This window comes from Cyclopterus lumpus, chromosome 14 (assembly GCF_009769545.1).
Source record: "Cyclopterus lumpus isolate fCycLum1 chromosome 14, fCycLum1.pri, whole genome shotgun sequence".
NCBI lineage: Eukaryota > Metazoa > Chordata > Actinopteri > Perciformes > Cyclopteridae > Cyclopterus > Cyclopterus lumpus.
This window is the reverse complement of record NC_046979.1, coordinates 276,207-300,000: the sequence shown is the minus strand read 5'-3', so window position 1 is coordinate 300,000 and position 23,794 is coordinate 276,207. Positions and strand designations below refer to the sequence as shown.

Here is a 23,794-nt window from a genome sequence, read left to right as displayed (position 1 = left end):
AGAGGTTCCACTATGAGAGGTTCTACAGAGAACTCTTCTGTGGTGTAAGGGTTCCACTCAGAACCCCCTATGAGAGGTTCTACAGAGAACTCTTCTATGGTGTAAGCGTTTCACTCAGAACCCCCTATGAGAGGTTCTACAGAGAACCCTTCTATGGTGTAAGGGTTCCACTCAGAACCCCCTATGAGAGGTTCTACAGAGAACCCTTCTGTAGTGTAAGGGTTCCACTCAGAACCCCCTATTACAGGTTCTGCAGAGAACCTCTGTGGTGTAAGGGTTCCACTGAGAACCCCCTATGAGAGGTTCTACAGAGAATTCAATTTCAATTCAGTTTATTTTGTATAGCTCAATATCACAAATTACAGATTATCCTCAGAGGGCTTTACAATCTGTACACATACGACATCCCTGACCTTTGACCTCACATCGGATCAGGAAAAACTCCCCAAAAATAACCTTTGACAAGGAAAAAAGGGAAGAACCCTTCAGGAGAGCAACAGAGGAGGATCCCTCTCCCCGGATGGACAGATGAATAGATGTCATGTGACCAGATGAACAGAGTTACAGAGTTACATAAACACATTACATGAATATGACAATGTATGAATGGAACTCCAATCCATGAAACAGAAGGAGGTAGAGAGGAGGGGGGGCGGGGCATCAGCAGGGCCAATGGGAGGCCGGCTTCATAGAGAACTCTTCTATGTTGTAATGTAAGTACTTGGCCTGAATAAAAGTGGTGCATCCCGAGTGGTACCAGTAGTGGTACCAGTAGTGGTACCAGTAGTGGTACTAGCAGTGGTACTAGTAGTGGTACCAGTAGTGGTACCAGTAGTGGTACCAGTAGTGGTACTAGTAGTGGTACCAGTAGTGGTACCAGTAGTGGTACCAGTAGTGGTACCAGCAGTGGTACCAGTAGTGGTACTAGTAGTGGTAACAGCAGTGGTACCAGCAGTGGTACCAGTAGTGGTACTAGTAGTGGTACCAGTAGTGGTACTAGTAGTGGTAACAGCAGTGGTACCAGTAGTGGTACTAGTAGTGGTAACAGCAGTGGTACCAGCAGTGGTACCAGTAGTGGTACTAGTAGTGGTACCAGTAGTGGTACTAGTAGTGGTAACAGCAGTGGTACTAGTAGTGGTACTAGTAGTGGTACCAGTAGTGGTACTAGTAGTGGTACTAGTAGTGGTACTAGTAGTGGTAACAGCAGTGGTACCAGTAGTGGTACTAGTAGTGGTACCAGTAGTGGTACTAGTAGTGGTAACAGCAGTGGTACCAGTAGTGGTACTAGTAGTGGTACCAGTAGTGGTACTAGTAGTGGTAACAGCAGTGGTACCAGTAGTGGTACTAGTAGTGGTACCAGTAGTGGTACCAGTAGTGGTACCAGCAGTGGTACCAGTAGTGGTACCAGTAGTAGTACTAGTAGTACTAGTAGTAGAACTCGTAACAGTAACATTACTTGTAGTAGTAGTATTGGTAGTATTATCAGTAGTACACCACACTGCAGACAGACAGACAGACAGGTTCTTACCTACAGAAACACTGGGGTATCTCTCCGAGGCCGTAGACAGGAAATAGGAAGGGTGTGTTGCCGTAGCGACCCATGCAGCGCAGGAAGTGTCGCGTGGCGGCAAGGCCGTCCTCTGTGGGCGTGTCTTCTGTTACCATGGCGATGGAGTGAATCAGGAAGTGCTGCAGGTTGTCGCCGAGCTGCTGGTCACACAGGAACTCCAAATATGGCCGACCATGGTAGGCTGGAGTCAACGGGGATGAAGGACTTCATTACCCACAATGCCTCTGGAACCAACATATCAGCGGCTGGTCAGTTGACTTACCTCGCTGCTCCTCCGTCTCCTCCACACAGGAAGTCAGAAAACGCATCAACTTCCTTTTTTCGACCACAGACAGCTGACGACTAGCAAACACATCAGCTCTGCTACAAGGGACCTGGGAGACAGACAGGTACACAGAGAGACACGTCAATGAGGGAGAGACAGACAGGTACACAGAGAGACACGTCAATGAGGGAGAGACAGACAGGTACACAGAGAGACACGTCAATGAGGGAGAGACAGACAGGTAGACACAGAGAGACAGACAGGTCAATGAGGGAGAGACAGACAGGTGCATAGAGAGACACGTCAATGAGGGAGAGACAGACAGGTACACAGAGAGACACGTCAATGAGGGAGAGACAGACAGGTAGACACAGAGAGACAGACAGGTCAATGAGGGAGAGACAGACAGGTGCACTCAGAGAGACAGGTCAATGAGGGAGAGACAGACAGGTACACACAGAGAGACAGGTCAATGAGGGAGAGACAGACAGGTACACAGAGAGACACGTCAATGAAGGAGAGACAGACAGGTACACACAGAGAGACAGACAGGTCAATGAGGGAGAGACAGACAGGTGCACACAGAGAGACAGGTCAATGAGGGAGAGACAGACAGGTACACACAGAGAGACAGGTCAATGAGGGAGAGACAGACAGGTACACAGAGAGACACGTCAATGAAGGAGAGACAGACAGGTACACACAGAGAGACAGGTCAATGAGGGAGAGACACGGGTACACAGAGAGAGACAGACAGGTACCCACAGAGAGACAGACAAGTCAATGAGGGAGAGACACGGGTACAGAGAGAGAGACAGACAGGTACACACAGAGACACGTCAATGAAGGAGAGACAGACAGGTACACACAGAGAGACAGGTCAATGAGGGAGAGACACGGGTACACAGAGAGAGACAGACAGGTACACACAGAGACACGTCAATGAAGGAGAGACAGACAGGTACACACAGAGAGACAGGTCAATGAGGGAGAGACACAGGTACACAGAGAGAGACAGACAGGTACACACAGAGAGACAGGTCAATGAGGGAGAGACACAGGTACACAGAGAGAGACAGACAGGTACACAAAGAGACACGTCAATGAAGGAGAGACAGACAGGTACACACAGAGAGACAGGTCAATGAGGGAGAGACACAGGTACACAGAGAGAGACAGACAGGTACACACAGAGAGACAAGTTAATGAGAGACAGACAGACAGACAGACAGGCAGTGTACCTGCTCCACCTGTCCGTGGCGATAGGTGAGTATTCTGGTGACATTCTTGAACTCTGCATAGCGACTGACATTTGATTTGATGAGCAGGTCGACCAATGAGCCGCGAGAGAACAAGAGCTGCAGGAAGAGCATCTCTTTAATAATAATAATATTATACACGGTTTAGCACTGTTATATATTCTTGTGTTGTTTCATGTTTTATTATAACGTTATGTTGTATATGCATTGCTATGTTCTATAGTTATAATGTTATGTTGTTATGTTACATTATTGTTGTGTTATAATGTTATCTTACATTGAGTTATGTAATATTGTTATATTGTTATGTAATATTGTTCTGCAGTAGTACTTCATGTTGTTATATCGTGAAGTTATTTTACAATGCGTTACCTTGGAGACCAGGTCGATGTTGAACCTGCGTCCTTCCTTCAGCAGCTGAGTGTAGCTGATCTTCTTCTTGGTCGGCTCTGATTGGCTCTGAGCAGCCGAGGGGGTTGGCTGGTCTGCCTCTGGCTCCTCCCCCTTGGTTTGGGGGGCCTGATTGATTGGAGGAAACGGAGATCATTTAGAACCGTATTCATTTGTGGGATAACTTGAGTTAAAACAAATATATATATAAATATAAATAAATAAATAGATTATATAAATATATATATATATATATATATATATAAATAAATAAATATAGTATATACATTACATTTAGCTGAGACTTACATTCATAAACCGTAGACAGATAAGAGGATTCAGGGTTAAGTGTCTTGCTCAAGGACACATTGACTAGGGCTAGCTAGTCAGTATACAAATAAATAGATGTATAAATACATAGACTATATAAATAAATATATAAATAAATAGATTATATAAATGCATTAATTATATAAATACATAGATTCATATATGTATTTACATGACTACATTAATAGACAGACAGACAGACAGACAGACAGACAGACAGACAGACAGACAGAGAGACAGACAGACAGACAGACAGACAGAGAGACAGAGAGACAGACAGACAGACAGACAGACAGACAGACAGAGAGACAGACAGACAGACAGACAGAGAGACAGACAGACAGACAGAGAGACAGAGAGACAGACAGACCACAGACAGGCAGACCACAGACCCCTTATGTTGTCATTTCTACCATCCTCACCTGTTCTTCTCTTTCTTCTGTTTTCTGGTTTGTTTCTTCGTCCTTTGAATCTTCAACAGAATTCAGATTAAAGTCTGAATCATATTTCTTATATTTGAGAGTTTTTGACTCTTAAATATCAGAATAGGTGAGAATCAAACCTGCAGATTCGGTCTCAGACGTTTCTCTGACGGCGTCTTCATCAGCTCCTCCTCGCTCTTCTTCTGTGGTGTTTGGAGATTCCTCCTCTTCATCTTCCTCACTGAGAGCGACATTAACAACTCAGTAAATACTAATACTACTTACTAATGTCTGAGGAAGAGGGGGGACGTTACCTGGTGAAACAGAACACCTGCAGGTTTCTGATGGAGTCAGAGTTTGACAGGGGAATCAGCTCCTCCCCTTCCTCCAACAGGCTGGACCAATCCTGAACCTCTTCTGGCTGAGGCTCCTCCTACAGGAAAAGACTCCAGTAATACCTGCTGACTCTGAAGAGTGTACTTCATGGTGTACTTCATGGTATACTTCATGGTATACTTCATGGTATACTTCATGGTATACTTCATGGTACTACTTCATGGTATACTTCATGGTACTACTTCATGGTATACTTCATGGTATACTTCATGGTATACTTCATGGTATACTTCATGTTATACTTCATGGTACTACTTCATGGTATACTTCATGTTATACTTCATGGTATACTTCATGGTATACTTCATGTTATACTTCATGGTACTACTTCATGGTATACTTCATGTTATACTTCATGGTGTACTTCATGTTATACTTCATGTTATACTTCATGGTATACTTCATGTTATACTTCATGGTACTACATAATGGTGTACTCAGCGTCGGAAATACGCAAAGGGCAAAACTGCCCCTAAGAAATATAATTTGTGCCCCTGATATCACTAGCACAGGGGCAAAAAATGCCCCCATAATTTCCTCTAATAATTATGATAATTTAATGAACTTGTCAAAAACATCGGACTTCATCAAGGGGACCGACAACGTCAAGAAATACGTGGCCATCTCCTCTAGTGAGTGATAACTAGTAGTAATTATTTTGAACTTATTGAGTTCGCTTTAGCAAGCTAACGTTAGTTGGCTAGCTCTGATAGTGCGTTAGCTACAAAAGCTTGCTTGCTAGCTAGCTAACGTTAGCCATAGTGCAGTCACTTCCTCATAAGTTACCGCCATCTTGTGGTTCACAACAATCCTCTATTTGGGGATGAATACAATTAGTTGAGACTGCAGTTGACTTCAAGGGTTACATGTTTAGATTAAGTCCCTTCACATGTAACATTCTATTGTTGTTTTTGTTTGTTCCATCTCAACACAGTGGAAGACCTCATGGTGATCTCACTGGAGGGACCAGAAGAAGAAGATGCAGCATGAGTCTGCTGTGAGAAGAAAGCCAGGCGGCCTCACATAAAACCCTCTGAGCAAGGCAGCAGGTCAGACCAGCAACTTCTCCAATAGCTGACAGTGACACAGATGACGATGATGAACTGGTGCTCTTTGACAAATAAGCCACTCATATGTATATGTACATATTTATTATTTGTCTGCACTGTACATATAATTTAATATTTATATATTAATGTGTGTATAGCCCTTTTATTGCGTTTTGTTTTTGTTCTTTGTTTTGTCTGTATTTCCTGTACTAGGTAGGTAGACAAAAAAAATCGTTATATATGTTATAATATATAAAAAGGTTAAAATTGTTAATAGTTGTTTAAAAATGTAATAACAATAAATAACCACAAATAAGAATAATATTTAATATGATTGTTTGATTTCTGTTTTTTTTGTTAAAAAAACCTAAGAAAACACTTTGAATCTGTAGACTACTGCCTAATAGTCTTCTTATTGTCATTTGATGACAGTTGCTTATATACTGTAAGCCTAAATAAGTATATTTATTATTTTGAACAACGGTTAAATGTTATTTCACAAGTTTCAAAAAGTGCCCCCAATTTTCTTATAAATGCCCCTGGATTTCAGTCAGTGGGGGCAAAAATTGCCCCCCAAAAAATATGTAAATTTCCTACCCTGGGTGTACCTCATGGTATACTTCATGGTACTACTTCATGGTACTACTTCATGGTACTACTTGTGCCGAACAGACGGTACCTACTCGGCCCACCAAAGGTGTGGTCCACTACTTTAACGGGTCAAGCAGCAGCCAATCAGAGAGCAGCGAGGTACTCACATGGTGCTGCTGTATCCAGGTGAGCAGAGCGTTGAAGGTGAAGCTGGCCCAGTGACCTGCGTAATAACTCCGCCTGAACACACACAACAATCTGTCACATTGATAATGACACAACCTAAAGTATACTGAAAGCACAAGAACTCACCTGTCGAGGTGGAGAACCCTCTGCCCGACTCTGGAGAACGCCGCCGCCACCACCGACTCAGCCAGACCTCAACACAGGATCAATAATCTATAATCAATGACTACTGCTGAGACACCCTCTATGTCATGTTCACTAGTGTTGGTTCTGTACGTCATTTCACTAGTGTTGGTTCTGTACGTCATGTTCACTAGTGTTGGTTCTGTACGTCATGTTCACTAGTGATGGTTCTGTACGTCATGTTCACTAGTGATGGTTCTTTACGTCATGTTCACTAGTGTTGGTTCTGTACGTCATGTTCACTAGTGATGGTTCTGTACGTCATGTTCACTAGTGTTGGTTCTTTACGTCATGTTCACTAGTGTTGGTTCTTTACGTCATGTTCACTAGTGTTGGTTCTGTACGTCATGTTCACTAGTGATGGTTCTGTACGTCATGTTCACTAGTGATGGTTCTTTATGTCATGTTCACTAGTGATGGTTCTTTGTCATGTTCACTAGTGTTGGTTCTTTACATCATGTTCACTAGTGTTGGTTCTTTACATCATGTTCACTAGTGATGGTTCTGTACGTCATGTTCACTAGTGTTGGTTCTTTACATCATGTTCACTAGTGTTGGTTCTTTACATCATGTTCACTAGTGATGGTTCTTTACATCATGTTCACTAGTGTTGGTTCTTTACATCATGTTCACTAGTGTTGGTTCTTTACATCATGTTCACTAGTGTTGGTGCTTTACATCATGTTCACTAGTGATGGTTCTTTACATCATGTTCACTAGTGTTGGTTCTTTACATCATGTTCACTAGTGTTGGTTCTTTACATCATGTTCACTAGTGATGGTTCTTTACATCATGTTCACTAGTGTTGGTTCTTTACGTCATGTTCACTAGTGTTGGTTCTTTACATCATGTTCACTAGTGTTGGTTCTTTACGTCATGTTCACTAGTGATGGTTCTTTACGTCATGTTCACTAGTGTTGGTTCTTTACGTCATGTTCACTAGTGATGGTTCTTTACGTCATGTTCACTAGTGTTGGTTCTTTACGTCATGTTCACTAGTGTTGGTTCTTTACATCATGTTCACTAGTGTTGGTTCTTTACGTCATGTTCACTAGTGATGGTTCTTTACATCATGTTCACTAGTGTTGGTTCTTTACGTCATGTTCACTAGTGCTGGTTCTTTATGTCATGTTCACTAGTGTTGGTTATTTATGTCATGTTCACTAGTGCTGGTTCTTTACATCATGTTCACTAGTGTTGGTTCTTTACGTCATGTTCACTAGTGCTGGTTCTTTATGTCATGTTCACTAGTGTTGGTTCTTTATGTCATGTTCACTAGTGATGGTTCTTTACATCATGTTCACTAGTGTTGGTTCTTTACATCATGTTCACTAGTGCTGGGTAACATAACTATAACACCAGGGGACTATAACCCATACAAGGACTGGGTAACATAACTATATCACCAGGACTATAACCCATACAAGGACTGGGTAACATAACTATATCACCAGGACTATAACCCATACAAGGACTGGGTAACATAACTATATCACCAGGACTATAACCCATACAAGGACTGGGTAACATAACTATATCACCAGGACTATAATCCATACAAGGACTGGGTAACATAACTATATCACCAGGACTATAACCCATACAAGGACTGGGTAACATAACTATATCACCAGGACTATAACCCATACAAGGACTGGGTAACATAACTATATCACCAGGACTATAACCCATACAAGGACTGGGTAACATAACTATATCACCAGGACTATAACCCATACAAGGACTGGGTAACATAACTATATCACCAGGACTATAACCCATACAAGGACTGGGTAACATAACTATATCACCATGGGACTATAACCCATACAAGGACTGGATAACATAACTATATCACCAGGGGACTATAACCCATACAAGGACTGGATAACATAACTATATCACCAGGACTATAACCCATACAAGGACTGGGTAACATAACTATATCACCAGGACTATAACCCATACAAGGACTGGGTAACATAACTATATCACCAGGACTATAACCCATACAAGGACTGGGTAACATAACTATATCACCAGGACTATAACCCATACAAGGACTGGGTAACATAACTATATCACCAGGACTATAATCCATACAAGGACTGGGTAACATAACTATATCACCAGGACTATAACCCATACAAGGACTGGGTAACATAACTATATCACCAGGACTATAATCCATACAAGGACTGGGTAACATAACTATATCACCAGGACTATAACCCATACAAGGACTGGGTAACATAACTATATCACCAGGACTATAATCCATACAAGGACTGGGTAACATAACTATATCACCAGGACTATAACCCATACAAGGACTGGGTAACATAACTATATCACCAGGACTATAATCCATACAAGGACTGGGTAACATAACTATATCACCAGGACTATAACCCATACAAGGACTGGGTAACATAACTATATCACCAGGACTATAATCCATACAAGGACTGGGTAACATAACTATATCACCAGGACTATAATCCATACAAGGACTGGGTAACATAACTATATCACCAGGACTATAATCCATACAAGGACTGGGTAACATAACTATACCACCAGGACTATAACCCATACAAGGACTGGGTAACATAACTATATCACCAGGACTATAACCCATACAAGGACTGGGTAACATAACTATACCACCAGGACTATAACCCATACAAGGACTGGATAACATAACTATATCACCAGGACTATAATCCATACAAGGACTGGGTAACATAACTATACCACCAGGACTATAACCCATACAAGGACTGGGTAACATAACTATATCACCAGGACTATAATCCATACAAGGACTGGGTAACATAACTATACCACCAGGACTATAACCCATACAAGGACTGGGTAACATAACTATACCACCAGGGGACTATAACCCATACAAGGACTGGGTAACATAACTATACCACCAGGGGACTATAACCCATACAAAGACTGGGTAACATAACTATATCACCAGGACTATAACCCATACAAGGACTGGGTAACATAACTATATCACCAGGACTATAACCCATACAAGGACTGGGTAACATAACTATATCACCAGGACTATAATCCATACAAGGACTGGGTAACATAACTATATCACCAGGGGACTATAACCCATACAAGGACTGGGTAACATAACTATACCACCAGGGGACTATAACCCATACAAAGACTGGGTAACATAACTATACCACCAGGACTATAACCCATACAAGGACTGGGTAACATAACTATACCACCAGGGGACTATAACCCATACAAGGACTGGGTAACATAACTATATCACCAGGACTATAATCCATACAAGGACTGGGTAACATAACTATACCACCAGGACTATAACCCATACAAGGACTGGGTAACATAACTATACCACCAGGGGACTATAACCCATACAAAGACTGGGTAACATAACTATACCACCAGGACTATAACCCATACAAGGACTGGGTAACATAACTATACCACCAGGGGACTATAACCCATACAAGGACTGGGTAACATAACTATATCACCAGGACTATAATCCATACAAGGACTGGGTAACATAACTATATCACCAGGGGACTATAACCCATACAAGGACTGGGTAACATAACTATACCACCAGGACTATAATCCATACAAGGACTGGGTAACATAACTATATCACCAGGACTATAACCCATACAAGGACTGGGTAACATAACTATATCACCAGGACTATAACCCATACAAGGACTGGGTAACATAACTATATCACCAGGACTATAACCCATACAAGGACTGGGTAACATAACTATATCACCAGGACTATAACCCATACAAGGACTGGGTAACATAACTATATCACCAGGGGACTATAACCCATACAAGGACTGGGTAACATAACTATATCACCAGGGGACTATAACCCATACAAGGACTGGGTAACATAACTATATCACCAGGACTATAACCCATACAAGGACTGGGTAACATAACTATATCACCAGGACTATAACCCATACAAGGACTGGGTAACATAACTATATCACCAGGACTATAACCCATACAAGGACTGGGTAACATAACTATATCACCAGGGGACTATAACCCATACAAGGACTGGGTAACATAACTATATCACCAGGACTATAACCCATACAAGGACTGGGTAACATAACTATACCACCAGGGGACTATAACCCATACAAAGACTGGGTAACATAACTATACCACCAGGGGACTATAACCCATACAAAGACTGGGTAAACTTAAAACATTTTAAACCTTGTTTTCTTTTGCATTATGTTGTGATGCTTTTATGGTTTTATGTGAAGCACTTTGAATTGCCTTGTTGTGGCTAGACAAATAAACATGCCTTGCCTTACTGTGGTAAAGTGATGAAGTAGTACTGTAGTAAAGTACTGTAGTAAAGTAATAAAGTAGTACTGTAGTAAAGTACTGTAGTAACGTGATTAAGTAGTACTGAAGTAAAGTACTGTAGTAAAGTAATGAAGTACTGAAGTAAAGTGATAAAGAAGTACTCTGTAGTAAAGTAATAAAGTAGTACTGTAGTAAAGTGATTAAGTAGTACTGCAGTAAAGTATCGTAATAACGTTTACGTCACTTCATTCCTCATTTTATCACAAACATACAACACCAAGATGTTCTATATCATGTTCATAAAGTAGTACTGTAGTAATGTAGTACTGTATTAAGGTAGTACTGTAGTAAAGTAGTACTATAGTCAAGTACTGTAGTAATGTAGTCGTGTAGTAAAGTACTGTAGTAAAGTAGTCCTGTAGTAAAGTAGTGCTGTAGTAAAGTAGTGCTGTAGTAAAGTAGTACTGTAGTAAAGTAGTGCTGTAGTAAAGTAGCACTGTAGTGCTGTAGTAAAGTAGTGCTGTAGTCCTGTAGTAAAGTAGTACTGTAGTAAAGTAGTGCTGTAGTCCTGTAGTAAAGTACTGTAGTAAAGTAGTGCTGTAGTAAAGTAGTACTGTAGTCCTGTAGTAAAGTACTGTAGTAAAGTAGTGCTGTAGTCCTGGAGTAAAGTACTGTAGTAAAGTAGTACTGTAGTAAAGTACTGTAGTAAAGTAGTGCTGTAGTCCTGGAGTAAAGTACTGTAGTAAAGTAGTACTGTAGTAAAGTACTGTAGTAAAGTAGTACTGTAGTCCTGTAGTAAAGTAGTACTGTAGTAAAGTAGTGCTGTAGTCCTGTAGTAAAGTAGTGCTGTAGTAAAGTAGTGCTGTAGTAAAGTAGTGCTGTAGTAAAGTAGTGCTGTAGTAAAGTAGTGCTGTAGTCCTGTAGTAAAGTAGTACTGTAGTAAAGTAGTGCTGTAGTAAAGTAGTGCTGTAGTCCTGTAGTAAAGTAGTACTGTAGTAAAGTAGTGCTGTAGTAAAGTAGTGCTGTAGTCCTGTAGTAAAGTAGTCCTGTAGTAAAGTAGTGCTATAGTCCTGTAGTAAAGTAGTACTGTAGTAAAGTAGTGCTGTAGTAAAGTAGTACTGTAGTAAAGTAGTGCTGTAGTAAAGTAGTGCTGTAGTCCTGTAGTAAAGTAGTACTGTAGTAAAGTAGTGCTGTAGTAAAGTAGTGCTGTAGTCCTGTAGTAAAGTAGTACTGTAGTAAAGTAGTGCTGTAGTAAAGTACTGCTGTAGTAAAGTAGTACTGTAGTAAAGTAGTGCAGTAGTCCTGTAGTAAACTACTGCTGTAGTAAAGTAGTGCTGTAGTAAAGTAGTGCTGTAGTCCTGTAGTAAAGTACTGTAGTAAAGTAGTGCTGTAGTAAAGTAGCACTGTAGTAAAGTAGTGCTGTAGTAAAGTAGCGCTGTAGTAAAGTAGCGCTGTAGTAAAGTAGTGCTGTAGTAAAGTAGCGCTGTAGTAAAGTAGTGCTGTAGTAAAGTAGCGCTGTAGTAAAGTAGTGCTGTAGTAAAGTAGTGCTGTAGTAAAGTAGTGCTGTAGTAAAGTAGTGCTGTAGTAAAGTACTGTAGTAAAGTAGTGCTTTAGTCCTGTAGTAAAGTAGTGCTTTAGTACTGTAGTAAAGTAGTACTGTAGTAAAGTACTCTAGTAAAGTACTCTAGTAACATTATTAAGTAGCATCATACAAACAGCAGCTTCATTAGCTTGTTAGCATTGCAGGCTAAACATTAGCATCAACCTGAAGCTTAACAACGTAGAAGCTAACGTTATCTGCTAACATCAACAAAAAACAGATGTTTGTTGTTGTTTGTTGTGTTTGTTATTCCAGCAGTTAACCGGGCGTTAGCTGCTAGCCGCTGCCCTTTAAAATGAACTGGACTTTAGCCGCCAGCTAACGGGCCGATGTAAGGGTTTTCCGGGGTCCTTTAACGGGTCAGAGTCAGAGACCCAGCAGCTGTTCGATCAGACACTCGAGCCGGATCGATACACGTCATCACACCAAGGTGTTCACGTACCTGTGCCCAGAATGACGACGTCAAATTCAGACGGAAGATCTTCGGTGGCCATGTTGAGAGCAGGGAAACAGTCACGTGACGGGGCGCGAGGAGCGCGTCACCTTCCCTGATCGGCCAATAAACGAAAGGGACCGTATATCTAAGTATATAAACAGACATATACATACATGTGTATACATGTCTAAGTATGCGTATATATATATATACACATACACATGTGTATATATATATATACACACACATATTTTATATTATATACTTTAATATTTATATTTTATAATATATTTATATTATATGGTATTTATATATCATATTATACAGAATATTATTATATGATATATATATATATATAAATATACTGAGTTATATGACTAAGAGAACTGCTGCCCCAGACCAGTTGAGAACTTAGTTATATTTATACAATGTTACAGTTAGAACCCTTTGAGGGACACTCGGTGCTGAGCCACATCACTGAGTTTAGGCTAGGAGGAGTTTGTTATTTTAAACTCCCCAAAACGATGAAATTTGGCTAAAAATGCAGATATTGAGCAATTAACTGCAGCGCCCCCTAGTGTTGAAATATTAGTGTATATTAAAAGGATGCGATTTGGACATGCATGTATTTGTAAACAATGAAGCCTCGAGTTCCACAAGGTTCTGTGCTTGGACCAATTTTATTTACCTTAGATATGCTTCCTTTGGGCAATAAGAAAAGAGATCACATGACTCCTGTATTAGCTGCTCTGCACTGGCTCCCTGTAAAATCAAGAATCACATTTAAAATTCTTCTCCTCACCTACAAAGCCTTGATTGGTGATGCACCATCATATCTTAAGGAGCTTGTAGTACCATATTGCCCCACTAGAGAGCTGCGCTCACTAAATGTGGGGCTACTTGTGGTTCCTAGAGTCCTAAAAAGTAGGATGGGAGCCAGAGCCTTCAGTTATCAAGCTCCTCTTTTATGGAACCAGCTTCCACTTTCAGTCCTGGAGGCAGACACGGTCACCTCATTCAAGAATAGACTTAAGACTTTCCTCTTTAATAGTGCTTATAGTTAGGGCTGAATCAGGTTTGCCCTGGTCCAGCCCCTTGATATGCTGCTATAGGCTTATAGGCTGCTGGGGGATGTTTTAGGATACACTGAGCACCTATCTCCTCTTCTCTCTCTCCTTATGGATGAATTTACATCTCTCCATTGCACCTTATTAACTCTGCTTCCTCCCCGGAGTCGTTGTGACTTCACGTCTCATAGGGTCCATGGACACCTGGAGGTGTCTGAAGCTGGTTCTGGGTCCTTGCCCCTGCTTCCTGCATCCAGCCCCTGGCCTCCTTCCCAATGGCCCTGCCTCCTTTGTGATGCCTCCTGCCTCCTTGTTTTTTCTGATCCGATGTGAGATGGGACAGTGATGTCGTATGTGTACAGATTGACCTAACCCTAACCCTTAGAAGAACAATAGGTCCCTCTCCGACTACGTCAGCGCTCAGGCCCTAATAAGATCGCTTTAATTGATGTTTAATGATAATTCAATAACACCAGATATCAAACTAATCAATAATAGATATCAAACTAATCAATAACATCAAATATCATAAACATATCAATAACATCAGATATCAGGTTACTAACAGTCAAGTTATTGAACATGTTTTAATGAAACTAAAACCACAGACGCTTAAAACAAATAATCACATCTTGGGTCAATAACTGATCACTATTGATCATGTAGCCGAGCAAAAGAGAGGAGTCTTCAGTATTTGGGCCTCTTGATGTCGACCCTGAAACACAAACACACACATATATATATATATATATATATATATATATATATATATATATATATATATATATATTTAGAGTGTAATTATATAAACATTTAGTTTCTTTATATAAACATTTAGAGTCTGTATATACTCACCCGTCAGCCTCCATCTTCTTCCTCTTCTCTATGATCTGAAACAGTTTGTTGTTCTTTATATATTCACAACATTAAACGTTCAAGCCTCATAAACAATGAAACGTTAATGACATCGTCACGGTGACCCCACGGCGACCTCGTGATGTCGTCACAGTGATGTCATAGGGACCTCACCATGACGTCATAGTGACGTCACAGTGATGTCATAGGGACCTCATAGGGACTCACGGTGACCTCATAGTGACGTCATAGGGACCTCACCATGACGTCGTCACGGTGACCTCATAGTGACGTCATAGGGACCTCACCATGACGTCGTCACGGTGACGTCATAGGGACCTCACCATGACGTCGTCACGGTGACCTCATAGTGACGTCATAGGGACCTCACCATGACGTCGTCACGGTGACGTCATAGGGACCTCACCATGACGTCGTCACGGTGACCTCATAGTGACGTCATAGGGACCTCACCGTGACGTCGTCACGGTGACCTCATAGTGACCTCATAGTGACGTCATAGGGACCTCACCGTGACGTCGTCACGGTAACCCCATAGTGAACTCACAGCACTGATCTTCTTCCACTGGCGGTCCAGTTCTGCCTTCTCATTGGTCTCTTTGAAGCGGCGAGTCTTTCTGCCCTCAGACATCTTGATGCCGTACTGGAAGGCAGCCCTGCAATGAGAAAATCCTCTTCATCATCACCTTCATCATCAGCATCATCACAGCAGGAGGAGGAACAAAGACCAGACGTACTTTGGCAGCGCCTCCTTGTTGTTCATATAATCTGAATATTCCTCCTGAGTGTCAAAGTCCCAGCGACCCAGAGGCCCCTTCTTATTGCCCTGAAATACACAGCAACACAGGGACTAGTACTCTGGTACTAGGGGGTGTTTTACAGACACGGTCCAGGTCTTGAATGGTTAAAGGGTACCTGGTCCATCTTACTGTAGTCCACCTCCTCATCGCTGTCCACAGCCAGGTCGTCCATCCTGTACACACAGACAGGTTTCAAGTACATATATGACTACGTTTTTCTATATATATATATATATATATATATATATATATATATATATATATATATATATATATATATATATATATATATACACACACATATACACAGGATGTGTGTATATCTTACGTAGCAGGGTAACACTCTGCATACGAGTTGGATCCTCCAAAGAAATCTCCCAGTTGCTCTTTACCGTCTCTCCTCTGAGAACCAGTTCAGACTGGTTAAGGACCAACACTGCAGTACTCCTTACACACAGTCCTGCCCTGTGTATGTATGTAATAAATATATATAAAAAGGATATGGCTCCTGGCCCGGCCATTGGCTGCCTGCTGCTCCTGCAAACTTCTCATTGATGATCTTGATCTGGTCTCTAACTGATCCAGGACCTGTTGGACCCAAACACTGTAATGAGTTAACGAGCACCTCGTTAGTAGTTTATGTATGATCACATGATGAAACACACACACACACACACAATAACTGAAGGCATTTACCATCATCCACCTCCAGCACCTGAAGACAGACAGACAGGTAGCATCAATAACAATAATTAAACAATACAAACCATATTATTAAATAGTGTGACTGACCTGGTGTTCGTCTCCTCGAGGCTTCTCAAAGTAACTGTGTCTCCTGCTCTTGCTGTCTTCCTCCCTCTCCCTCTCCCTCTCCTTCTCCTTCTCCCTCTCCCTCTCCTTCTCCTTCTCTCTTTCCTTCTCCCTCTCCCTCTCCTTCTCCTTCTCCCTCTCCTTCTCCCGGTGTCTGTCCTTGTCTTTAGGAGGTTTGGATGACGAGGTGGAGGACGGGATGTAGTCCCCAATGTCCTCAAAGATACTGAAACACAGAGACAGTGAGACCGGGTTCTGGACCACAGAAGATCACATGTAGCTGCAAACTGACCTGAGATCAGCTTCAGGAGCCCTTTTATCGTCCAGTTTTCCTGAAACGCAGGCAGGAAGTACAAGTACACTGAATACACAAGTACTTTAGTGTCAAAGTACTTTTACGTCCCTCAGTGTCTCCTCCCTCTCCCCTCAGCGCCTCCTCCCTCTCCCCCTCAGCGTCTCCTCCCTCTCCCCCTCAGCGTCTCCTCCTTCTCCCCCGCAGCGTCTCCTCCCTCTCCCCCTCAGCGTCTCCTCCCTCTCCCCCTCAGCGTCTCCTCCTTCTCCCCCGCAGCGTCTCCTCCCTCTCCCCCTCAGCGTCTCCTCCCTCTCCCCCTCAGCGTCTCCTCCCTCACCCCCTCAGCGTCTCCTCCCTCTCCCCCTCAGCGTCTCCTCCTTCTCCCCCTCAGCGTCTCCTCCCTCTCCCCCTCAGCGTCTCCTCCCTCTCCCCCTCAGCGTCTCCTCCCTCAGTGTCTCCTCCCTCTCCCCCTCAGCGTCTCCTCCCTCTCCCCCTCAGCGTCTCCTCCCTCAGTGTCTCCTCCCTCTCCCCCTCAGCGTCTCCTCCCTCTCCCCCTCAGCGTCTCCTCCCTCAGTGCCTCCTCCCTCTCCCCCTCAGCGTCTCCTCCCTCTCCCCCTCAGCGTCTCCTCCCTCAGTGTCTCCTCCCTCTCCCCCTCAGCGTCTCCTCCCTCTCCCCCTCAGCGTCTCCTCCCTCAGTGTCTCCTCCCTCTCCCCCTCAGCGTCTCCTCCCTCAGTGCCTCCTCCCTCTCCCCCTCAGCGTCTCCTCCCTCTCCCCCTCAGCGTCTCCTCCCTCAGTGCCTCCTCCCTCTCCCCCTCAGCGTCTCCTCCCTCTCCCCCTCAGCGTCTCCTCCCTCAGTGTCTCCTCCCTCTCCCCCTCAGCGTCTCCTCCCTCTCCCCCTCAGCGTCTCCTCCCTCAGTGTCTCCTCCCTCTCCCCCTCAGCGTCTCCTCCCTCTCCCCCTCAGCGTCTCCTCCCTCAGTGTCTCCTCCCTCTCCCCCTCAGCGTCTCCTCCCTCTCCCCCTCAGCGTCTCCTCCCTCAGTGCCTCCTCCCTCTCCCCCTCAGCGTCTCCTCCCTCTCCCCCTCAGCGTCTCCTCCCTCAGTGCCGCCTCCCTCTCCCCCTCAGCGTCTCCTCCCTCTCCCCCTCAGCGTCTCCTCCCTCAGTGTCTCCTCCTTACCTTTGTCCTTCTTCTTGACCTTCTTGTGCCGGGTCCCCTGTCTGAGGTAAGACAGGATCTGAGTCAGCTTGGAGATCACAATGTCGTTTGTGGTGAGAGTCGTCTGAGCCTGAGGACAGAGAGACAGACAGGACATGGTGAGACAGACAGGAGATGGTGAGACAGAGAGGACAGAGAGACAGACAGGACATGGAGGACAGACAGGACATGGTGAGACAGACAGGACAGAGAGACAAACAGGAGATGGTGAGACAGAGAGGACAGAGAGACAGACAGGAGATGGAGGACAGACAGGACATGGTGAGACAGACAGGACATGGAGGACAGACAGGACATGGTGAGGCAGACAGGAGATGGTGAGACAGAGAGGACATGGAGGACATGGTGAGGCAGACAGGACAGAGAGACAGACAGGACATGGAGGACAGACAGGACGTCCTGGTACCTCCATGCTGGGGCAGTCGGCCTTGCTGCGGATCAGCGTGGTGGGGATGTCGGTGTCGGTGAACTCGTCGTCCAGGTCCACCACGTAGGCCATCCTGCCCGGGAGGAAGAGCTCGTTCCTCTCCACGCCGCCCGTCCTGAACACCACGCGGTAGATGTTCCTGCCTGGGAGACGAGAAGGAGGGGCTTAAATACACTTTTACATATTATTAGCATCGATACTTCATTAAACCAGAGCGCACTGCTCCGCCCCCTCTCAGGCTGCCTGCACGCATTGACTGTAAGGGGGCGGGGCTTCCCAGCGCTCACTCACAGCGAGTGAATATCTTGCTGTAGGCTAATATTAATATTAATGCCATTTGTTAAGTGTTCAACAAGCTGGGCAGGAACACACTGGTAAAAAGGGAACCGTACAGATGTTTTATTAATGACTATTATAGATAAATATACCAGTATTGTAAGTATCGGGTATTATGATATTTATGGCAAGTATCGTATCAAAGTTCAAATGTTGGATTCGTGACATCAGACTCACCAAGACGAGTCTTAAACTCGATCTTCTCTTCCGGCTCCACGTCTTTCCTGAAAGAGACGGACAGGTCAAAGGTCAGTCAGACAGGTCAAACAGACAGTTCACTTATTGATTATTTATTAATATATCTGGTTTCCTACTTTGCCTCTTTCTGCACTTTCTCCATCATATCTTCTTCTTCTTTCTCTTTACTGGTGATTTCAGCTCTCACCTGTAACACACACACTATTAACGTAGTAAATATGTAGCATTAAAGCTACCCGGAGGATGCAGGTGAACACTTACCTTCTGCAGCAGAGCAAAGTCGAGCCCTTTCACCAGGTGAGTGTGCTCCATGTCACCTCCCAGAAACTTAGACTCCTGGATCAGCTGACGCCGCTTCTCTGCTGCCGACTTGTCTCTGAAAATACACAATAAATTCACAAATATTAATTACAGACATATGTAACGAAGCTATAACTAGAGCTAGCGGTGCTGGTAGCACAGTTAGCATTGCTCAATTCCGTGGTGGGTCCCACAGCTCTGTAGTTAGCAGTGCTATTAGCACTAGCATTACTCACGCCTCAGTGTGGGTCCTACAGCTCTGTAGTTAGCGGTGCTGCTAGCACTAGCATTACTCACGCCTCAGTGTGGGTCCTACAGCTCTGTAGTTAGCGGTGGTGTTAGCACTAGCATTACTCACGCCTCAGTGTGGGTCCTACAGCTCTGTAGTTAGCGGTGGTGTTAGCACTAGCATTACTCACGCCTCAGCGGTGGGTCCTACAGCTCTGTAGTTAGCGGTGGTGTTAGCACTAGCATTACTCACGCCTCAGCGGTGGGTCCTACAGCTCTGTAGTTAGCGGTGGTGTTAGCACTAGCATTACTCACGCCTCAGCGGTGGGTCCTACAGCTCTGTAGTTAGCGGTGCTGTTAGCACTAGCATTACTCACGCCTCAGCGGTGGGTCCTACAGCTCTGTAGTTAGCGGTGCTGTTAGCACTAGCATTACTCACGCCTCAGCGGTGGGTCCTACAGCTCTGTAGTTAGCGGTGCTGTTAGCACTAGCATTACTCACGCCTCAGCGGTGGGTCCTACAGCTCTGTAGTTAGCGGTGGTGTTAGCACTAGCATTACTCACGCCTCAGCGGTGGGTCCTACAGCTCTGTAGTTAGCGGTGCTGTTAGCACTAGCATTACTCACGCCTCAGCGGTGGGTCCTACAGCTCTGTAGTTAGCGGTGGTGCTAATCAGCTCGGTCTCTTCGTAGTCTTTGTTGACTCCGTCTCGTCTCTCTCTCGCTCGGTCGCGGTACTTCTCAGCCAGCTCTCTCTCGCGCTCCATCTCCTGCTGACGTAGCTTAGCATAGTAACTGCAATGAAAAACAATAACATGATCGGATTAACTGGAGCTCAGGGTGCTCCGATAAGATGTTGATCCATTAGAGAATCAATACAAATATATTGACAAGACTTCTCATATCATTTGATCAATATGCTCACCTCTTCTTCTTCCTCCTCCTCGCTGCAGGATCCTCGTCCTCGTTGTAATCCCTCGGCATTCTGGGAAAAGAAATAAGAATTGTGTGACTACATTAATCTTGATCCTCATGATTATCACCACCGTCCTCCTCCTTCTTCACCATCATCACCAGTAACTCACTCATGGTGTCTGGACTTGGAGGGTGGGGCAGACGAGGGCGTGGCCCTCGGCGTCATCAGCAGCTTCCTGAAGTCGTCATTGGTTAGTTTGGACCTGCAGAGAAACGTTGGCGAGGTGAGTGAAAACAAACAAAGTACAACAGTGGACTAAAGAAACGCACAAACAGTGTACTAATACAATACTCACTGAGCAGCCGCTCTGTGGTCGTCCAGCTCGTGGCCCTCAGGGGCCAAAGGGTTGGAGTAACTCTCAGCTGTACACAGAGCAGTACAATAGTTACCTCTGAGATGTAGTACAGTATAAAGTACAATATGTACCTCTGAGATGTAGTACAGTATAAAGTACAATATGTACCTCTGAGATGTAGTACAGTATAAAGTACAATATGTACCTCTGAGATGTAGTACAGTATAAAGTACAATAGTTACCTCTAACATGTAGTACAGTATAAAGTACAATATGTACCTCTGAGATGTAGTACAGTATAAAGTACAACATGTACCTCTGAGATGTACTACAGTATAAAGTACAACATGTACCTCTGAGATGTAGTACAGTATAAAGTACAATAGTTACCTCTAACATGTAGTACAGTATAAAGTACAATATGTACCTCTGAGGTGTAGTACAGTATAAAGTACAACATGTACCTCTGAGATGTACTACAGTATAAAGTACAACATGTACCTCTGAGATGTAGTACAGTATAAAGTACAATAGTTACCTCTAACATGTAGTACAGTATAAAGTACAATATGTACCTGAGATGTACTACAGTATAAAGTACAATATGTACTACAGTATAAAGTACAATATGTACCTCTGAGATGTAGTACAGTATAAAGTACAATATGTACCTGAGATGTACTACAGTATAAAGTACAATATGTACCTCTGAGATGTAGTACAGTATAAAGTACAATATGTACCTCTGAGATGTAGTACAGTATAAAGTACAATATGTACCTGAGATGTACTACAGTATAAAGTACAATATGTACCTCTGAGATGTAGTACAGTATAAAGTACAACATGTACCTGAGATGTACTACAGTATAAAGTACAATATGTACCTCTGAGATGTAGTACAGTATAAAGTACAATAGTTACCTCTAACATGTAGTACAGTATAAAGTACAATATGTACCTCTGAGATGTAGTACAGTATAAAGTACAATATGTACCTCTGAGGTGTACTACAGTATAAAGTACAATAGTTACATCATTATACAGATAAATCGATATGTTATTGATCATCTAACTGATTGGATATGTGGGTTCTAGTCTGTTAACGTCTATATTAGTGAGACTTAAAATAAAACACGTAGTACTCCACACAGTATTTATTATTAACATCATTAGTCACGTGCTCTCCGCACGGAGTCCTATTGTTGTGACGTCATGAGTAAACTAGCTCTTTATTCTGCTTAATACATCTTATTTTAAATGTATCAAAACAAATCTTTCCTGTGATTAACGTTAATGTTTGTAATCATACAGTCACATGTTGGGCTTTATTGTCCCCTTTTATTTATGTTATGCTTTTATTTCAGTCTATTGTATCCCTGGCTTGTTAGTTTAACTGTATTTAAATATATTGTGACGTTTGTTATTGACAGCTTGTGAAATTGTACACGTGCAATTGTTGAATAAAGAATTTTAAAAAACATATAATGAAAAATATACGTCTTATTAAACTGAACTGTATCTTAGCATGGTGCTAATAAAGCTAGCTAGCATAGATACTCGGACTCACTTTCCGGCATATTTGCGGCGTCGCGTAGCTGCTTTGCGGCAGGGCGTCGCTGCGCTGCTTCGGGGTGAAGACGAGCTGCTTCCCAGCTCAGAATCTGGTGTTTTAGGCTTTAGCTGCGCTGCTAGTCGGTTAGCTCCCTCACCGGATCTTCTCTCTCTGTGATGCTACCGGATGTTTCCTATTTACTTCGTCACGTCCGGTTCCGCTTGTTAGCGTCAGAGTCCGTTTAATATCTAAAAATTAAATAAAGCTACTTTAGTACAGTCAGTAAAAATGTGTTAAAACATTAAACTGTGTATTATTATACTCTTATTAAGTATTTGTACATTTATGTAGAATATGGATTTAACTTTAATTATTAACTAAAGAATATGTTCATAGTGGATTAATCTGATGATTATTTATATTATTAATAATACATTAACATTAGTATTAATACTAATTTATAAAAAGTTAAAATATTAATAATACATTAACATTATGAAGATTATTAATAATACATTAATATTACTCATACATTAACATTATGAACAGTATTCAGAAGAAAAGTATCTGCTCCACATATCTGGAACAAATCTCCTGAAAGCTGCAGGTCTGCTGAGACCTTCAGGGACCCCCAGAGACCCTCAGAGACCCCCAGAGACCCTCAGAGACCTCCAGGGACCCCCAGAGACCCCCAGAGACCCTCAGAGACCATCAGCTCCTTCAAATCCAGATGTTTGCTGTTGCCTTTTATTGAACCATATTCAAGGATATTGATCAATTTCACTAACTGCAACTTTTATTCTATTTCTTGCTTTTTGAAAAATGTTTTAATGAATGTTCTTAATTGTTTTTAAATCTTGTTTTCTTTTGCATTATGTTTTTTTTTTTTTTGAACTCACTTTTTTTTATTTAGTTTTCAACAACAAACAATATGTATTTTCATACAGTCGTTCCTGTCAATTTTTCAGTTGTATGTCTTGGTTCACATGATATTCAGGTACAGTGTACAAGACAAAGAACAACAAACATCAAAGGTGATCATTCCAAGAATGAAAAGAAGAGGAGAAATGAGGATAATGAAAAGATTGCATAAAATAGAAATTAAATACAAATGATACAAATGAAATAAAATAATTAATTTGAATAATGATTGTCCACTCCTGAGTGTATGTGCTATATATGCTTTTCATAGAGGATTGTGTATGATGTGTGTGTGCCCAGAGACAGTTAACAAGAGCAGTTCAACCAGAGGGCCGAGCAACATTCAGTAATAACAATCATTGTAGTAACAATGTGCGACAGGACCCCATCGTTTGGTAAAGATAGGCTTCTGGAGCCTTAATGAATATGTGATTCGCTCCATTTGATAGATG

General features: G+C 42.8%; 2 protein-coding genes across 2 annotated transcripts in view; both read right to left on the bottom strand.

Moving 5' to 3' along the window:
* Window positions 1-13,161, bottom strand: part of chm (CHM Rab escort protein) — a 25,498-nt gene extending 12,337 nt beyond the window's left edge. The window contains exons 1-10 of the mRNA XM_034550684.1: window positions 13,056-13,161; window positions 6,585-6,651; window positions 6,440-6,512; window positions 4,551-4,669; window positions 4,377-4,477; window positions 4,237-4,286; window positions 3,467-3,613; window positions 3,077-3,193; window positions 1,833-1,944; window positions 1,529-1,751 (exon numbers count right to left, since the gene is read on the bottom strand). Coding sequence (XP_034406575.1) covers window positions 1,529-1,751; window positions 1,833-1,944; window positions 3,077-3,193; window positions 3,467-3,613; window positions 4,237-4,286; window positions 4,377-4,477; window positions 4,551-4,669; window positions 6,440-6,512; window positions 6,585-6,651; window positions 13,056-13,107 — 1,061 coding nt within the window. The 5' untranslated portion in view covers window positions 13,108-13,161. The remainder of the gene's footprint in view (window positions 1-1,528; window positions 1,752-1,832; window positions 1,945-3,076; window positions 3,194-3,466; window positions 3,614-4,236; window positions 4,287-4,376; window positions 4,478-4,550; window positions 4,670-6,439; window positions 6,513-6,584; window positions 6,652-13,055) is intronic.
* A 1,523-nt stretch (window positions 13,162-14,684) lies between these two features.
* On the bottom strand, window positions 14,685-22,623 carry ik (IK cytokine). Its single transcript, XM_034550814.1, has 20 exons — window positions 22,437-22,623; window positions 20,867-20,933; window positions 20,681-20,773; window positions 20,521-20,580; window positions 20,223-20,390; window positions 19,331-19,445; window positions 19,186-19,256; window positions 19,049-19,095; window positions 18,515-18,678; window positions 18,070-18,178; window positions 16,895-16,934; window positions 16,585-16,828; window positions 16,489-16,507; window positions 16,296-16,380; window positions 16,121-16,204; window positions 15,908-15,965; window positions 15,730-15,818; window positions 15,540-15,648; window positions 14,972-15,006; window positions 14,685-14,831 (listed from the first exon to the last, which is right to left on the bottom strand). Exons 1-20 carry the CDS (start codon window positions 22,444-22,446, stop codon window positions 14,804-14,806), a joined length of 1,695 nt encoding a protein of 564 aa, XP_034406705.1. The 5' UTR covers window positions 22,447-22,623; the 3' UTR covers window positions 14,685-14,803.
* Between the last annotated feature and the right edge of the window lie 1,171 nt (window positions 22,624-23,794).

Excerpts from the sequence above, each read along its gene's own strand:
- ik (XM_034550814.1), bottom strand. Across the intron at positions 19,096-19,185 it reads AAAGTGCAGAAAGAGGCAAA|GAAAGACGTGGAGCCGGAAG; the intron begins GTAGGAAACCAG and ends CGTCTCTTTCAG. Across the intron at positions 16,829-16,894 it reads GCTCCTGAAGCTGATCTCAG|TATCTTTGAGGACATTGGGG; the intron begins GTCAGTTTGCAG and ends TCTGTGTTTCAG.